Source organism: Ammospiza nelsoni, chromosome 12 (assembly GCF_027579445.1).
Source record: "Ammospiza nelsoni isolate bAmmNel1 chromosome 12, bAmmNel1.pri, whole genome shotgun sequence".
NCBI classification, from domain to species: domain Eukaryota; kingdom Metazoa; phylum Chordata; class Aves; order Passeriformes; family Passerellidae; genus Ammospiza; species Ammospiza nelsoni.
In genome coordinates, this window is record NC_080644.1 from 8,190,416 (window position 1) to 8,204,689 (window position 14,274).

Genomic DNA, 14,274 nt, shown 5'->3' on the forward strand with positions numbered 1-14,274 from the left:
AAATGTCACCTTCTCAGTATGCCCCAGGGAAGGAGACAGAGCTCCGCAAACTGCCAGGGCAGGGCTGACTGTGCTGCCACTCTCTGTGACTGTGGAGGTGGCCAGTCCGGCTGGGTCTGCAGTTCCCAGAGGCCATGAATGCTCTAGGTGTGGGGAAGTAGCTTTGTTATTCCAGGTCATGTTGATTGGGCTGGAGTTTGGCATCAAGATGATCTGGTACTAACAGACATCTTTCAGGTGTAAGCTGAATGCTTTTGTTTAAGCTGTCTTGGTAACCTAAGTAGGTAGCCATGCTCTGGAGTTCTGGGCAGCTGTGGGAGCTGGGGACTGGAAGGGTGGCACAGGGATGCCCATCAAGCCCTGAAAGAAGCTGCTCAGAGCTGCAGATCTCACAGCAGAGCTCACCTCCCAACAGCTTCCACTTCACCCCATGCTGGAGTGAGCAGGGCTTTGCTGGGCTCACTCACATCATTTGTGCAACACAACCTTCACCACCGGCCTCTCCACCTCTACTCCAGCTTCATATTCACCCTTCCCACTGCAGTCCAACAGTGCTTCTCACCTGGGAAGAGGCAGCATTTAATCCCTCCTCCTCCAGGTGCTCAGTCAGGACCTGTGCTCATGTCTCCTGCAGCTGGCTGGTGCTCTGGAGCTGCAGTCCCCAGCTCTGATTGGGATGCAGACCTTGTACTCCATTTCCCTCTCTTCCTGCTGGCACTGCCTCTTGGTCTGGATGTTACAAGTGACTGTTTAATTTCAACAGCTTTCCCCATGCTCATCTTTCCCATGAATGCGTTTCTCAAGCAGTTTGTTTCACTTTTCCCCTGAACACAACAAGAAGCACATTTTATGCCATGTGTTTTGTTAATAGGGAGCTTTTCAAACACTGTATGAAAAGCTTTTTGTTGTGTTTGTTTTTTCCTCCTTTCCCTTTTGTATTGAAGCAGGTTGTAGTTCTTGCTGTGCTGTTGGAGTCTATAAAATGCCCATGTCCAACACGTGTCTCCAGATTTTGTGAATGCCAAACAAGAATATCTCTGAGAACCTTAAATCCCAAGCAACATCTTCCCAGTGCTGATAAAGCCTGGAATGCACACAATCAGAGCACAGGCTCCCACTGCAGAGAGAGAAACAAAAGGCTCCCATACAAACAGCCTCACACACACAGACAGTCTATCACTGTATTACTTCATACAATGGCTCAGCTGAGAAAAACTGCACTGTGCCCAGAAAACACACAGCTAAAGCCAAAAAGCCAACTGGAAACTAATTTTTTTTTTCTGAAAAGAAACAGTTCCAGTCTTTGATAGGGAAAAAACCCAGGGATGGAATAAAATAAAAAGAACTGGACCTTTAGGAGGGCATTTCCCACACTGGTACCACGGAGGGTTTTGTGCTCCACAGAGGGCTCATAGAGCTGCTTGGCCATGCAGAGCTCAGCACAGCTCCCTGCTCAGGCACTGGTGTCACTGGGAGGGTGTGAGAGACGGGCCCATTCTCTGAGAGATGGGCTGATCTCCAGGGGCCTCCCACAGCCAAGGCAAGCAGCTGCCAGGGGCTCTGCAGGCAGCACAGTGAGCTCTGTGCAGCTGGAGTGAGGCAGTGAGGAGGTGCCTCAGGGACACCCCTTCAACCCTCACATCTTTGTGACAGGTCACTGAGACCCAGTGCAGCTTGTGGGAAGGGATTTGTTCTCAAACCAAGTGGCTGCATCCTGTGGATCACCAGGAAGGCCGGGGAACATCAGCTGGAATGTGCCTCCAGCAGTTGCTTTGGGCAGTGCAGCAGGAGTCACACAGCCTTGTTCCTGCTGGCCTGGGGCTGGAAACAAAAAGCCAAGGGCACCTCCCTTCCCGTTTGGCTAAAAATACCTCCTAAACCTCGTTACTGGCAGCCTGGTGTCAGCAGGACCTGGAAACCCTGACGGAGCTGATTTCTGCTCTGCTGTCTCTGGCAATCCTTGTTCTTTGCTGCCTCAAGGGGAGAGCGCATCTCGCTGTGACAGAAGTGGTGGCTGTCCCTGTTCACAGGCAGAGCCAGCACACAGACCCGAGTCCGGAGAGCAGCCCAGCCCTGCCTCTGCTCCCAGATGAGGAGCAGAAGTTAAAGGGATCCACTGAACTGCAGCATCTTCAAAGGGCTCATACCAACTTCAAGGCACTGAGGATCAAATGCTGGTCGTGCCACCAGGACCAGGTGCTCTCTAATGTATCAGAGGTGAAGTACAAGTGCTGGCTTCTTGTGACTGAACTTCTGAGCAGCACACTTGAAACGAGAGGGGACTTAGTGCCTCTCCTGCTGACGGGTTAGTGTCACATCCTGGTGCTGCAGGGTGCTGGCATTAATGTCTGTGCACTGCTTTGAAGCTGTTAACAGCTGCCTACGCAGCAAAGTATTTTATTAAATTACCTGGCTAGCCAGAGGACAGGGAAGCAGGAGAGATCCAACTCCACCTTCCTCTTGCATTGGTGCTGCATCAGCATGACCAACAGCAACCTGCAGCTCCACTTGGTACGTGTTAAATGTCTGTGAAGGCTCACCCTGCTGCACTGCCACTGCTCATGACAGCAGGGACTGCAGCACCAGGACTGAAGGGATGGACCACGTCCCACAGGGCAGCAGGGAGGACACAGGATGAGCTACCTGCCTGGGGACAGCTGGAGGCACGACACGCATTTGAATGCATCAGCCCTGACAAGGGAAAACACATGGCAATTCCCAAATGGCAATTCCCAAGCTGCAGCAGATGCCTGGGAGTCCTGTTGGTTGGGTCCTTGTGTCTGAGCACAAGGCATTGCCTTGCCAGCACCGAGCTCACTGCAGGAGAGACTCCCAAAGCGAAGTTTGGGCTCTCACCATCTCATTCCTGCCCAGTACTCGAATCTGCTTCTCTCTGGTCCAAGTCTCCAGTGCCTTCTGTACAGCATTAAGAGCTTCCCTTCACTGCTTTCTTTTGGTCTGTCTGCAAACAATGCAGCAAGCTCCACAGGAAAGCAGCACAAAGAACAAGAAAAAGCAAGAAAAAGAATAGTTCTGTCCCCAAGGTCCCTTTTCTACAATTACAGATCAGAAAGTAAAATCTATGTTCTGCAGCACTGCTAGGAACAGTCAAGTGAAAAAGCACATGCGCACACACAGGTATGTGGGCACACCACTCTCCTGCAGGGTGTGTGCTGACAGACACATGCTCAGGGACAATAAAAAAAGAAATCAGACATGTAGCCTGACTGGAGAGGGACTGGAGAGTCATGGGATGAGGTGAGCAGAGTGTGTTGAGAACACATTCAGCACTCAGCAGCCACTAGTGCAAGTGGTGCAGCACTCACATACACAGTTCCTGGCACACCAATGCTGATTTCAGTCACATTCCCCCCAAAGTCAACTTTGAGCATCCAGCCTTGTGACACAGTACTCTCTGCTAGCTGCCAGGCATCTGTAGATGGCAGCTTTCCATTTGTAAATGCATTTCTGAGCTTTCTAATCATCACAGTCTTTGTTTGCATGAGGATCAGGAGATCCTCCTCACCCCACCATGAAACAGAAACCCACGGCTGCACAGCACCGAGCTCAGTGCCCCAGACAGGCTCTGGGGGACATCACTGAATGCAGCCAGGTGCTGTAGCTGAGCCCTCGGTGGCCTGTCCCCCTCCAGCCCACATCCCCATCCCTGTCCCTCCCTGCAGGGCTGGCTCCCTGCAGAGCTCTCAGTCACAGCCAGTGCTGCTCCCTGGAAGTGAGCGGCCCCGCCGGCACCTGGCACCAGAACACACATTTCAAGGAAATTTTCCACACGTTGAGGATGTTTTCTGAACACCAGATTTCCAACCCAACTGCTTGTGACTCAGGCCAGTTGGCAGGGCCAGAAGGCTGCTTTGTGCCTTAGGTAATAACAATTTAACAAGGTAACAATCTCTTTAGCCACAAATTAAATGGAAATGGGAAATGTCCTGTGCAGATAAGCTGCTGCCTGGATTATGTCCCCTGCCCAAATATAAACTCCTCTGATCTTTGATCCTATGCACACATGCACGCACACAGAGCTGGGCTGCACCTCCCAAGCCTCACCTCATTTCTCACCCTTCACCACCGTCCTCCTGCCACTCCTACTGTCAGGTGCCACTGCAGATACCTTGCTGTCAGCAGCAAGGACACACAAGCATCACCCAGCCACCTTTCCTGGCACTCCCTTGAGCTCACAAAGCTGTCACCTGTCAGTGACGTATCTGGCACCTGAGACACCGCTGTGCATGGGCTGCCACTCACCTGCCAGCTGCCTGTCCCATGACACACACACTGGCCACCCATACAGCCCTTGCCTCTTTCACCTGCACTCTCCCACCCTCTCTGCCCCAGCCATGAGCCCTCCCAGGCCAGGTGTCCCCTGCAGGTGTCCCCATGCCCTGTGCTGGACTGGCTGATGTGAGGGTGGGATGGTGCTTTACCGGACAGGGTGATTCGCTGTGTCCGGGTCCAGGGCAGTGACCACCCCCACGACAGAGCCCACGTGGGCATCCTCCTGCACCTCCAGCAGGTTGGAGGGGGGCCGGAACTCGGGGGGCTCGTCCACGTCCAGCACTGAGACCCTCACGATGGTCTGGTCCCGAAAGGTGCCCAGGTCCACGAACCGCGGGTCCACGAACTTGTTGAGGGCCTCCACCACCACAGTGTGCACTTTCTTTGACTCGTAGTCAAGAGGCTGGGGAAGAGGGAAGGGAACAGGGTAAGCCACAGCCAGCCCAAGGAGCCCCTCTGCTGCTCCTTCCTTCACCAGAGACATTGGGGCAGCCCTAGAGCCACTAGAGCCACCTGCTCCCAAGCCTGGGCGCTTCTGCTTTGCCCTTCTGCCAGCAGCACCCACACAAAGGGGGCAGGAGGAAGCAGAAGCCTCCATCCCACTCCCCTCAGGGCCCCCAACAGGGTGCCCAAGCTGTGAGCAGCCAGGATTCACTAGGAAGACAGCACAGTGTGTGCTGCACATGAGCGAGTTTTCATCATTAATCACCCTGCTCTTATTTCTACAGGGGAGGCAAGCTGCATACAGTGGCCTTGAAGAACAATCATTCTTTCCTGCCTGCACCAAGTATTTGCTTGATTGTTTTTGCCACCAAAAGCAGATACAGTTAAAGTGCTGCTGGTCAGGTACAGGAATTAGGTAGGCATTTTTCTCCTCTAACAGGTGCTATCAATAACAGCTGTAAGCATTCCTCCCCATAGTCCTATGCATGGTGCCTCCTCTGCACAGCTCACTGCTTCACTGCCACCCCCAAGCCACCCTGGGGGGCTCCAGCAAGCACTCTGTGCTGCTCCTTTTCAGCATTTCCTCTCAGACACAGCCCTGTGCTTTGCCATGCAGGCAGAGCAGAGACAGGTCTCTCCCTGCATCAGCAGGCACAAAAATGCAGCTGCTACTGCTGGAGCAGCACTCAGAGCATTTTCTTCAACTCAGATTCAACAGCAGCAGTCCCCAAAGGAAAGGGTCCTCCTAGGGAGCTGTGCCCTCCCTAGTCAATCACCACTCTCACCTTCTGCACTGTGATGACAGCCTCTTGGGTATTGCTGTCCGTGGTGACTTTGAACATCTCCACCCCTTCCTCATCCTTCACTTGGTATGTCATGTCCGTGTTCTCCCCAACGTCAGAGTCCTCTGCCTTCACCCTCCCGATGGCAGTGCCCACGGGGGCCGTCTCCACAATGCTGAACTGGTACATCTCTGCAGGAGAAATGGGCACCAAGGTCACTGCTCCTGCCTCTGAACTGCCCCCCACCCTCCACACACTTCCCTGGGGCACCTTTGGGCTGGGAGGGCTGCTCAAACCCCACCGTGCCCACAGTCCAGAATGCCCCAAGAGGAGAAGTAAATACAGCCAAAAACAAGGGCTGAAGGAAGATAACCGGGGAGCACTGACATTGCAGGTGCTGTGTGAAGTAAGGGCTGATTTCTCTGCGTGGACACTGCTCTGCAATCAGTGCTCTCTGATTCCTTGCAAAGATTCTTTAGCAATTTCTGATTTCTGGGAGATGCAGTCCAAGAGCTGAGCCTCCCCCAGCTGCAGCCCCTTCCCTGGCCTGCCAGCCTTAAGCTGCTAGAGAGCACTGCAGAGCCCTCACAGCCCACCCCTCACAGCAGCATCACCCCGCACCTTGCCTGGGCAGGGTCCCAGATCAGACACCAGCACCAGGCCACTGGCAGCAGGTTGGAATACAGAGCTGTGCTGTGACAAGGCTGCTGTCCCTGAGCAGTGTCACTGTCCTTGCACTGGGCAAGGGTGTGACAAGGTCTCGCACAGCAGCCAGGAGGGGCCAGGCCAGCAGCCAAGCTCCCAAGGGACAGCAGCATGGTGGACCTTGCTGGCTTCCAGCTGCTTGGAAGGGCTCAGGAAAGGGCTGGGCCTGCTCTCCTGCCATGCAAGCCATGCTTGCTTCCAGGCCCTGCACTGGGGCAGAGATCTGGCACCCAGGCAGGGACACCTCCAGACCCAGGAGCTGTGTGTGCCATGGTTCCTGGTTATTGTCACCCTGGGGTGGCCAGGCTGGCTCAGCCTCAGGTTCCACCCCAGCACCCAGAGGAAGCAGGACATGCTCCAGTGCCCCCCAGGGCAGCAGCACTCACTCTGAGGGAAGCGTGGCGGGTTGTCGTTGACATCAGTGACCACGATGGTGACGGTGGTGGATCCTGAGAGCCCCCCCAGCTGCCCTGCCATGTCTGTGGCACGGATCACCACCTCGTAGCGGTCCTGCGTCTCGCGGTCCAGGTCTGCCACGGCCGTGCGGATCACACCTGCAAACAGCAGCACATGAGCACAGAGCTGTCACAGGGCAGTCACAGAGCCACACACAGCCTGGGGCTGGAAGGGCTTGCTGGAGATTACTTTGGACAAGATCCAGACCTGGATCAGCTGGATCTCCCTCTTCACATGGGGCAGATGCTCCAATATTGCACCAACCTTAAGGGCCTTCCCTGGGCTCACTCTGGTATCCCACAGAATCACATCTGGTGTCAGGTACAGCACTTACATCTCACCAGTGCACAGAAGAAGGCACTGTCACCTCCCTTCACACTGTCCCCAGCCCCAGCCCTGGTGCTGCTGGCCAGCTCTGCTGCAGGAACACACTGCTGGCCACAGCCAGTGCCTGCTGAACCCCTCTGCAAGAGATCATGTCAGCAAAAGCCAACTAAGGGGAGAGAAGGGCACCGAGGGGGAGAAGAACAAGCCCAGGAGGTTGTCAGCCAGCCAGAAACATCCCAAAATTTCTCCTGAAGCCCAGGGATGGCCACAAGCCCAACCTGCTCCCAGCAAGTCTCCTCATGAAGCGTGAAAGAGTCCCAAGTGCTGCTTTTCCTGTGGGCTATTGCAGCTCCCACTGGGTTAAACCCTGGCACAGAGGAGGTCTGTGCTTTCCTCCAGGGTGACTGGGAGCAGGGTGGAAGATCTGTGGAGGTCAGAGGGGGCAGGAGTCACAGGAAGAGAGGACTCATCCTCACCCCCATCCAAATGCGGGGGCTGTGCTGGGGCCAGCCTCGAGGTCTGCTCTGTAAAAACCCAGGCTGAGTCACAAAACCCCTCTGGCACACATCTGCAACAGCCCACTTGTCCTGATCTGCTGAGCAGGAGCCAGGCTTGCTGCAGCACCCCTCACAGAACAGGGGTGCCCCTGCCCAGGCTCCATCTACAACGTGCCATGGCCTGGGCACGGGGGGAATTGTGTGATTTGGAGAATGGAGGTGTGGGCAGCACATTTCTAAAAGTCTGTCTGCACAAAACCCCTTAATTACAAGTGTCCTTCTAAGTTAAAGAGACCAGAGGCAACAAAACACATGCTCTGTGTCAGAGAATGCACTGGAGCTTAACAAAATGAATGGTGTGGTAGTACTTCTTACAAAAGTAACTCTCTTAAAACCTATGTTTATAGGTCTCCAGTATTCATCTGGGATTGGGGAAATGGTCAGGACTAAAATATAAAGGAATGTAAAGCAAGAAACAAAGAGCAGTAAAAGCCTGAAAACTCAGTGCATGGCAGAAATTATCTGTCACCCACGACTGTTTCATTTAAATGGAAACAAAGTAGGGGGAAAAAATTGAGGATGAAAGAAGGAAAGAAAAGACTCTGGTCTGAAGTGGCAGCAGAGTCAGGAAGGAAGGAGTGCTACATGGATACAAGGTCATCAGCACCACATTCCAGTCCCACTGTACCAGCAGCAGCCCATAATAGACAGGAATCATCTTAAAATCCCTTCCAGCTCAGTTCTTTAACATTCCCACAGATTTAGACATTGGTTTATGTTTTTGTAAATCCTCTCTCTTCCAGCGTTTTCTGTTTAACTATCAGCTTTACCTCCTCCTACTGTGAACTGCAAATTCATCTCTGCTTTGTTTCACCACTAATCCTGCCTGGTGCTAGGGACAGACTGGAGGAGGCTGCTGGAAAGGGTCCCCAGTGAGAGGTCTGACCCAGGGGGAACAGGGAGCTCCCCTCTTGCTGAACAAACAGCAGAGAACCATCCGGTGGTCTGAGCACCTTGCAATCCATTTGCTGATGTGCAGCACATCGAGCAGTGCTGGAGCATCAAAGGTCCAAGCAGAGGGGGAGCTGAGTTCCAGCAGGCTGCAAGGAGCCAAGGTATGGTACAGGGATAGAGCCCAAGGCTACCAGGTATCTTTAATCCACAGCCAGCAGGTTTCCAGTTTTCCCATTCATGTGTCTGCTGTGGCCTTGGGCATCTCCAGACCAGGGCTCAGCCAGAAATGCCACTGAGCTGGGAGGATGAAATTCCTCGCCCTTTGCATGACATTACAGGTGCAGGCAAAACTGTTCAGGAGACATTTATCACTCCTTCCTTTGTGAAACTAGCAATTATCCCAATGATTAGCATTGTTAGGATTTATTATAAAGACATAACCACCATTTCAGATCGTTGCCATTCTCCAGCTCTCATGGATGGGCACAATTATCACCCAGCCTGCCTTGTCCCTCTGTCACTTCAGGTTCTGTAATTACCCGGACTCTCCTGCCTTCAGCCCCATAGATGAGGGAGCAGGTCTGAACTCAGATCAGGTAGGACTGTTAATCACTGCAGAAACAAACCCTTGGTAGTGGCTGCACCACCAGGATGTCCTGATCCAACACAGAGGTTGTAAACCTCCCCATTGATACGGGCTCTCAGAGGAGACTGTGCTGTTATCCCTGGGGTAGCTTGGTCCATTAATCAATTGTATTGGGTCTGGGTGCTATTAGCACCTTGAGGGGTTGCTCTCAGTCTAGAGGTGTGGTCTAATTTTTGTAGGTTTTGTTTTACTCCAAGGTCGCCCCAACCATAAGCAGACCAGTGGTTTATGAGTGAGTGAAGCCAGGATAGGCACAATTATCACCCAGCCTCCTTTGTCCCTCTGTCACTTCAGGTTCTGTAATTACCTGGACCCTCCTGCCTTCAGCCCCACAGACAAGGGAGCAGGTGATTATCCTGTGAGGGGGCCCAGGGTGTGCTCTGACCCCCTCATTCACCTGCTCTGCTCAGAGGGAGCTGTTCAGACCCTCACACAGAGAGGCAGAGGGGATGCAGGAAATGAGGGAAGGACCCATCCCAGCACGGATGGCACCCTCCCACTTGGGCCAGCCCTGCACAAAGCCACAGGGCTCAGGGGCCAGGCCAGCTGCTCGTGCTGACAGGCCCCTCCTGCCACCCCACCGTGAATACAAAACCCTTATTTCTGGGCAAGCACTGTCTCATTGAAATTTAAGCAATTCTGTTAATTAACGGGGTCTGAAGCATTTTATAATGAAAATGATTCATGTCAGCACAATAGTGATGAATTGGGATGAGAGGGAAAAAGCTCATGCATTCACCAAGGCTGTAATGACTTAACTGAGCTGCTCGTAATGATATAGCTCATAATATGCCATGCAGGATGGGAGGAAAGTGCTCAGGCACTTCCCAGAACACCTCCAAGGTCACTCGTCCCAACAGGGAGCAAGTCCAGGCTGTTTGGCACAGGCAGAGTGGGGCCAATGTCCCCAGCCACCTCCTGTTCCTCCAGCAGCACAAGGCAGACAAAATCTCTGCCTGTGGTAGGGGTGGAGACTGATCAGAAACTCCCTCTCATGTTGTGGTGTGCCCAGTCCATCTTGGAAAGGGGGGGGATCTGCTGCAGACAGACTGCCAGACCTCCAGGAGCCCATCAGGACTGTCCCTGGGATGCTATTCCCAAATGGCACGGGCCACACCAGGCCACCAGCCCGAGTCAGGCTGGCTTCGTCTCCTAGGCTGAGGCACCTCTCACCATTTGCTGATGGCTGTGGCAGATCAGGGTCTCCACACGTGCTCCACATCCCTGTGGCACTAAGGGCACTGCCTCAAACACTTACCAGCAGCAAACCCACATGGTCCCATCCTCCAGAGCCAAGATAGCTCCCAAAACCTGACCCCCAGGGACTCTGCAAAGGAGCTGCAAGGGATGGAGACACAGACTTTCCTTCCTCAAGGCTGTACAGAGAGCACAGAAAAGCCATTGCTATCATCTCCCAAGATTCACCTTCTTTCCAGCTGGAAAAACTGACAAACCTTGTCTTTCCCAGACACTGCTAACAAAGCAAGAACAACCTCGAGCTCAGGCTTGTCTGCCCCATTCTTGTCACTATCTGTTACAGCTGAATAATGTGGACACGTGGTGGCATACCCTCTGGTACAAGGCACATGTGGCTTTCCAGCATGATCTAGATTAATCAGTATAATTACCAGGCAAGGGGACACTTAGAGCATCACATAAATACCACAGAATCTGCTCCAACAGCAGACTCTCTTTGGGTGACAAAAACAAAGCAGGACAAAGCACTCAGCAGGTAATTGCCTTCCAGGAATCCCATCATGATGGCCTTTGCTCTGCTCTCAGGTGCCTCTAGGTCAGATGTCCACATCCTCAGAGGCTGCCTGGACAAGGCACCTTCCAGCTGAGGGCAGGAGGAGCAACAAGCCAGAAAGTCAGGAAGTAACAAACAGGGACCTATCCTGAGGAGGCTCCTGATCCATCACAGCTCAAAGCAGGCAGTCCTCAAAGGCAGATGAGATTAACCTGGGCCATAAAGAGTCAAGCTTTTAGTATCTCCAGGGATGGAAGTGCCACCATCATGGTGACAATTCTTGTCTTCCTGCCATTTGGGTCTCTTTCGTGTGCATGCCTGAGAAGAATCTGGGTCTGTCCCCTCTATCCATGCCTGAGAAGAATCTGGGTCTGTCTCCTCTATCTCTCTCTCCTATTTAGCTGGCTAAAGCAGATTAATTTCTGCCAGCAGCCTGGTCAGTCAGATCAAACCCATCTCTGCCTCAGGCCAGGAATGGCAAGGCACCTGCCAAACTGACTGCAATTCCTCACCTGTGCCCTCACCTGCCTGCAGGGACACAGAAATACCAATATATCTGCCAAGACACCAGTCCTGCTGGAAGCACACATCCTGGAGGAGGTCAGCCCTTGCAGAAGAGGTCTTGGCTCTGAGAACCAGCACTTCAGTCTCCCTCCAGCCCCCATCCTGTCCTTCAGCTCAGCACAATTTGAGAGGAAGAAGCTAAAGGTGCTCTGAGTGAAATACAAGGCACAAAGGGTCAGGAGGTTCAGGAAGCACCTAACAAGGGCTTGTTCCAGGCTGCAATCAGCCTTGCCCATGCCAGTGCAGAGCCAGCACACTCACCCTTCCTTTGTCCCTTCTTTTAGCAGCTAAGTCCCTCATCACTTAACATTAATTCCCTCAGCACATTAGTAGATACACTCTAATTTCCTCAAGATGACCAAACATACAATTTGGTCCCAAATCAACTGAAGTTCCTGCACAGTCTCAGAAAAGGGCTGTTAATGTTCAATCTCACTGACAAGAGGAATCCCCTTAAATAGATGTGGCTTCTCTGCAGCCTCTCGTGCCTTACACTCAGCGTCCCTTGTGCCTGTGCACAGCTCTGGTGGATAAGGGACAGGGATGGGGCACAGACCTGCATAACCTCTGGGCACACAGAGACACACATCTGTGTTTCCAGGCACCAAGGAGTGTTTTTAACAAACTGGCAAGAGCAGCAGAGAAATGTGTCTGCCTCCCACCACCCCATCACACACACTAACAGCTCAGTGTGCAGCAGGCTCCCAGCCATAGCTCCTCTCCCAGCCCAGCCTCGCTGCCCCAGGACCAGGCAGGTCTGTCTCCAAACACAGCAAGGCTGGCAGGTAGGGCTGAAATAACTGAGAACTACACACAAATAACCATCAGCTTCATCCCAGCAGACCAGTATCTCCATTCTCCCTGGCATAAAAAGTTCCAAGCCCTTATGGCTCAGTCTTTAAATCAGGACACAGGCTCTAGAACTCAGGAGCTGGTTTAAGTCATCACAAATGCCAGACTGCATTTCAAATACCTTCTGAGTTCTGCCTTTTCCCTGCATTCAGCAGTGACAGATTTGAAGAACAACCTCTTCCTTACGGTAAAGAGCCAGGCTCCCATGCACAGCCCCAAACTGACAAGCTGGCTTTTAAGGAGGCAAACATAATGAAACCTATGGTGTTCCATGCTGTGGTTGCTCTATCACACTCAATATCCCTACAAAAGGATGAACAAGGCTGCTGGAAACAGGGACAGCAGGCTGTGGGGTGTTGAGCAGCTTCAGGCTCCCTCGCAAGGAAGGGATCACAGGCAGCAGTGAGTCTCCAGCCACACTGCCAGGGATGAGAGAGGGCACTGCAAAGGACAGGGGAGCAGACACGAGCTGCCTGCCAAAAGAGAGATTTGCCCCTATAAAGGTGAATAATCTGCAGTGGTACAGAGAATGCAGGGTGGTATCAAGCAGCAGCCCATGGATTTAAATGCACAAATTTCTCCTCTCGTGTAAATGCACTCAGAGAGCCCACACTCAGGTGCACATCTCCATATTGGAAAAGAATAAGCTTGAAAGATCTTGGTGAGGATGGGATTTCTGGAGCTGCCACTAAACCTCCCACCCTGTGTAACTTTGGGAGAGCTGGGCTTGTGGCCCAGCAGCAGCGAGGGGGATTCTGCTGTCAGATCAGTGCTCTCACCCAGAGCCAACACCCAGCACAGCAGCAGAAGAGGCTGTTCCCCCTGGAAGCAGCAAGGCAGAGCTGTGTGCTGGTTGCTGTGAGAGCACAGCCTCCTGAGCAGATCAGGGCAGCCACAGCACGGGCACTGCTGCTCACCTGCTGCAAGGAGCAAAGATTGCCTGCACCCTGTCTGAGAGAGGAAGGCAGCACAAAGCTCACAAAGCTTAATGCCTGCAGGCTCTTGCAACAAGCCATGGGGATATTCTTACAGCTGGCAAGAAAACCTTGCCTCAAAGGCTTATGCATATAAAGCTCCCCACTCACACAAAAAGAAAGCCAGCCTTGACCTCCAGCACACACAGGTGAAGTTCTTGAACCTGATTTGGTGTACACAACACAAGTTTCAGTCTCTGAAACTAATCTCAAAGCATGAGAGTGGCTGCTGTATATGAAAGAAAGAAAAGCTCGTGTGCATCAGCTGTGCTTTCTCTTCACCACCATTCAATTCTGGAATCTTCCTGCAGCATAAATGCCATCCTGCTGCTCCCACTATTCCAGCATTTAGATGCTTGTCTCCCTCCAAAGAGACCCGAGGTGCTACAGGCACTCAGGGCTTACTGAGTGGCAGGACTTGGCACAGCACAGCAGCCAGACAGTTTGGGTTTGCCTCTGAAAGGTCCATTGAATACAAAATCCCAGCTGAACACTACAGCTGCAAACATCCATGAACAGGAGACAAAGTCAGCTACACATGGTCCATGTTCATGTACACAGGCATGGAAACCACTTTTGTACCTGTGCTATGAGGGAGGGTGTGAAAAGAGCACAAGGCAAGGGGGGAAGAGAGAACCTGTGCTGGAAGGAGTCAGGGCTGAGGTGCTGTGCAAGGCAGCACATGCATGCATGCACCTGCAAGAAACAGCAGAGAAGGAGGTCAAAACCAAAAATGGAAATCAAATTGTTCTTCATTATCATATATTATAAGAAATGTAACATGCCAAGTTTTTATGGTTCTTTTTATGGCCATTAATAACAATGGTGGCTCTGAGAGCTGCGCTGCTGCTATGGATAATTAAATCTTATGCTCGGGGCAGAAGCTGGGCCACCTCGGGCAATCAGACTTGGATTCCCCTGTGCAGCATAAAGTCTTGTTCTAACAGAATGAGGGTGGGAGCAGGTTGGTGTGTGTTTGGATGGATATGATGACACTTTGTGCCCCCACAGCACTGCAGCCACAACTTGA

The 14,274-nt window shown here is 52.6% G+C and overlaps 1 protein-coding gene across 1 annotated transcript in view; it reads right to left on the minus strand.

Annotated features, from left to right (window-relative positions):
• CDH22 (cadherin 22) overlaps positions 1–14,274 on the minus strand; it is a 79,830-nt gene that overhangs the window by 21,877 nt on the left and 43,679 nt on the right. Inside the window, exons 5-7 of the mRNA XM_059480920.1 lie at positions 6,611–6,778; positions 5,523–5,710; positions 4,443–4,696 (exon numbers count right to left, since the gene is read on the minus strand). Coding sequence (XP_059336903.1) covers positions 4,443–4,696; positions 5,523–5,710; positions 6,611–6,778 — 610 coding nt within the window. The remainder of the gene's footprint in view (positions 1–4,442; positions 4,697–5,522; positions 5,711–6,610; positions 6,779–14,274) is intronic.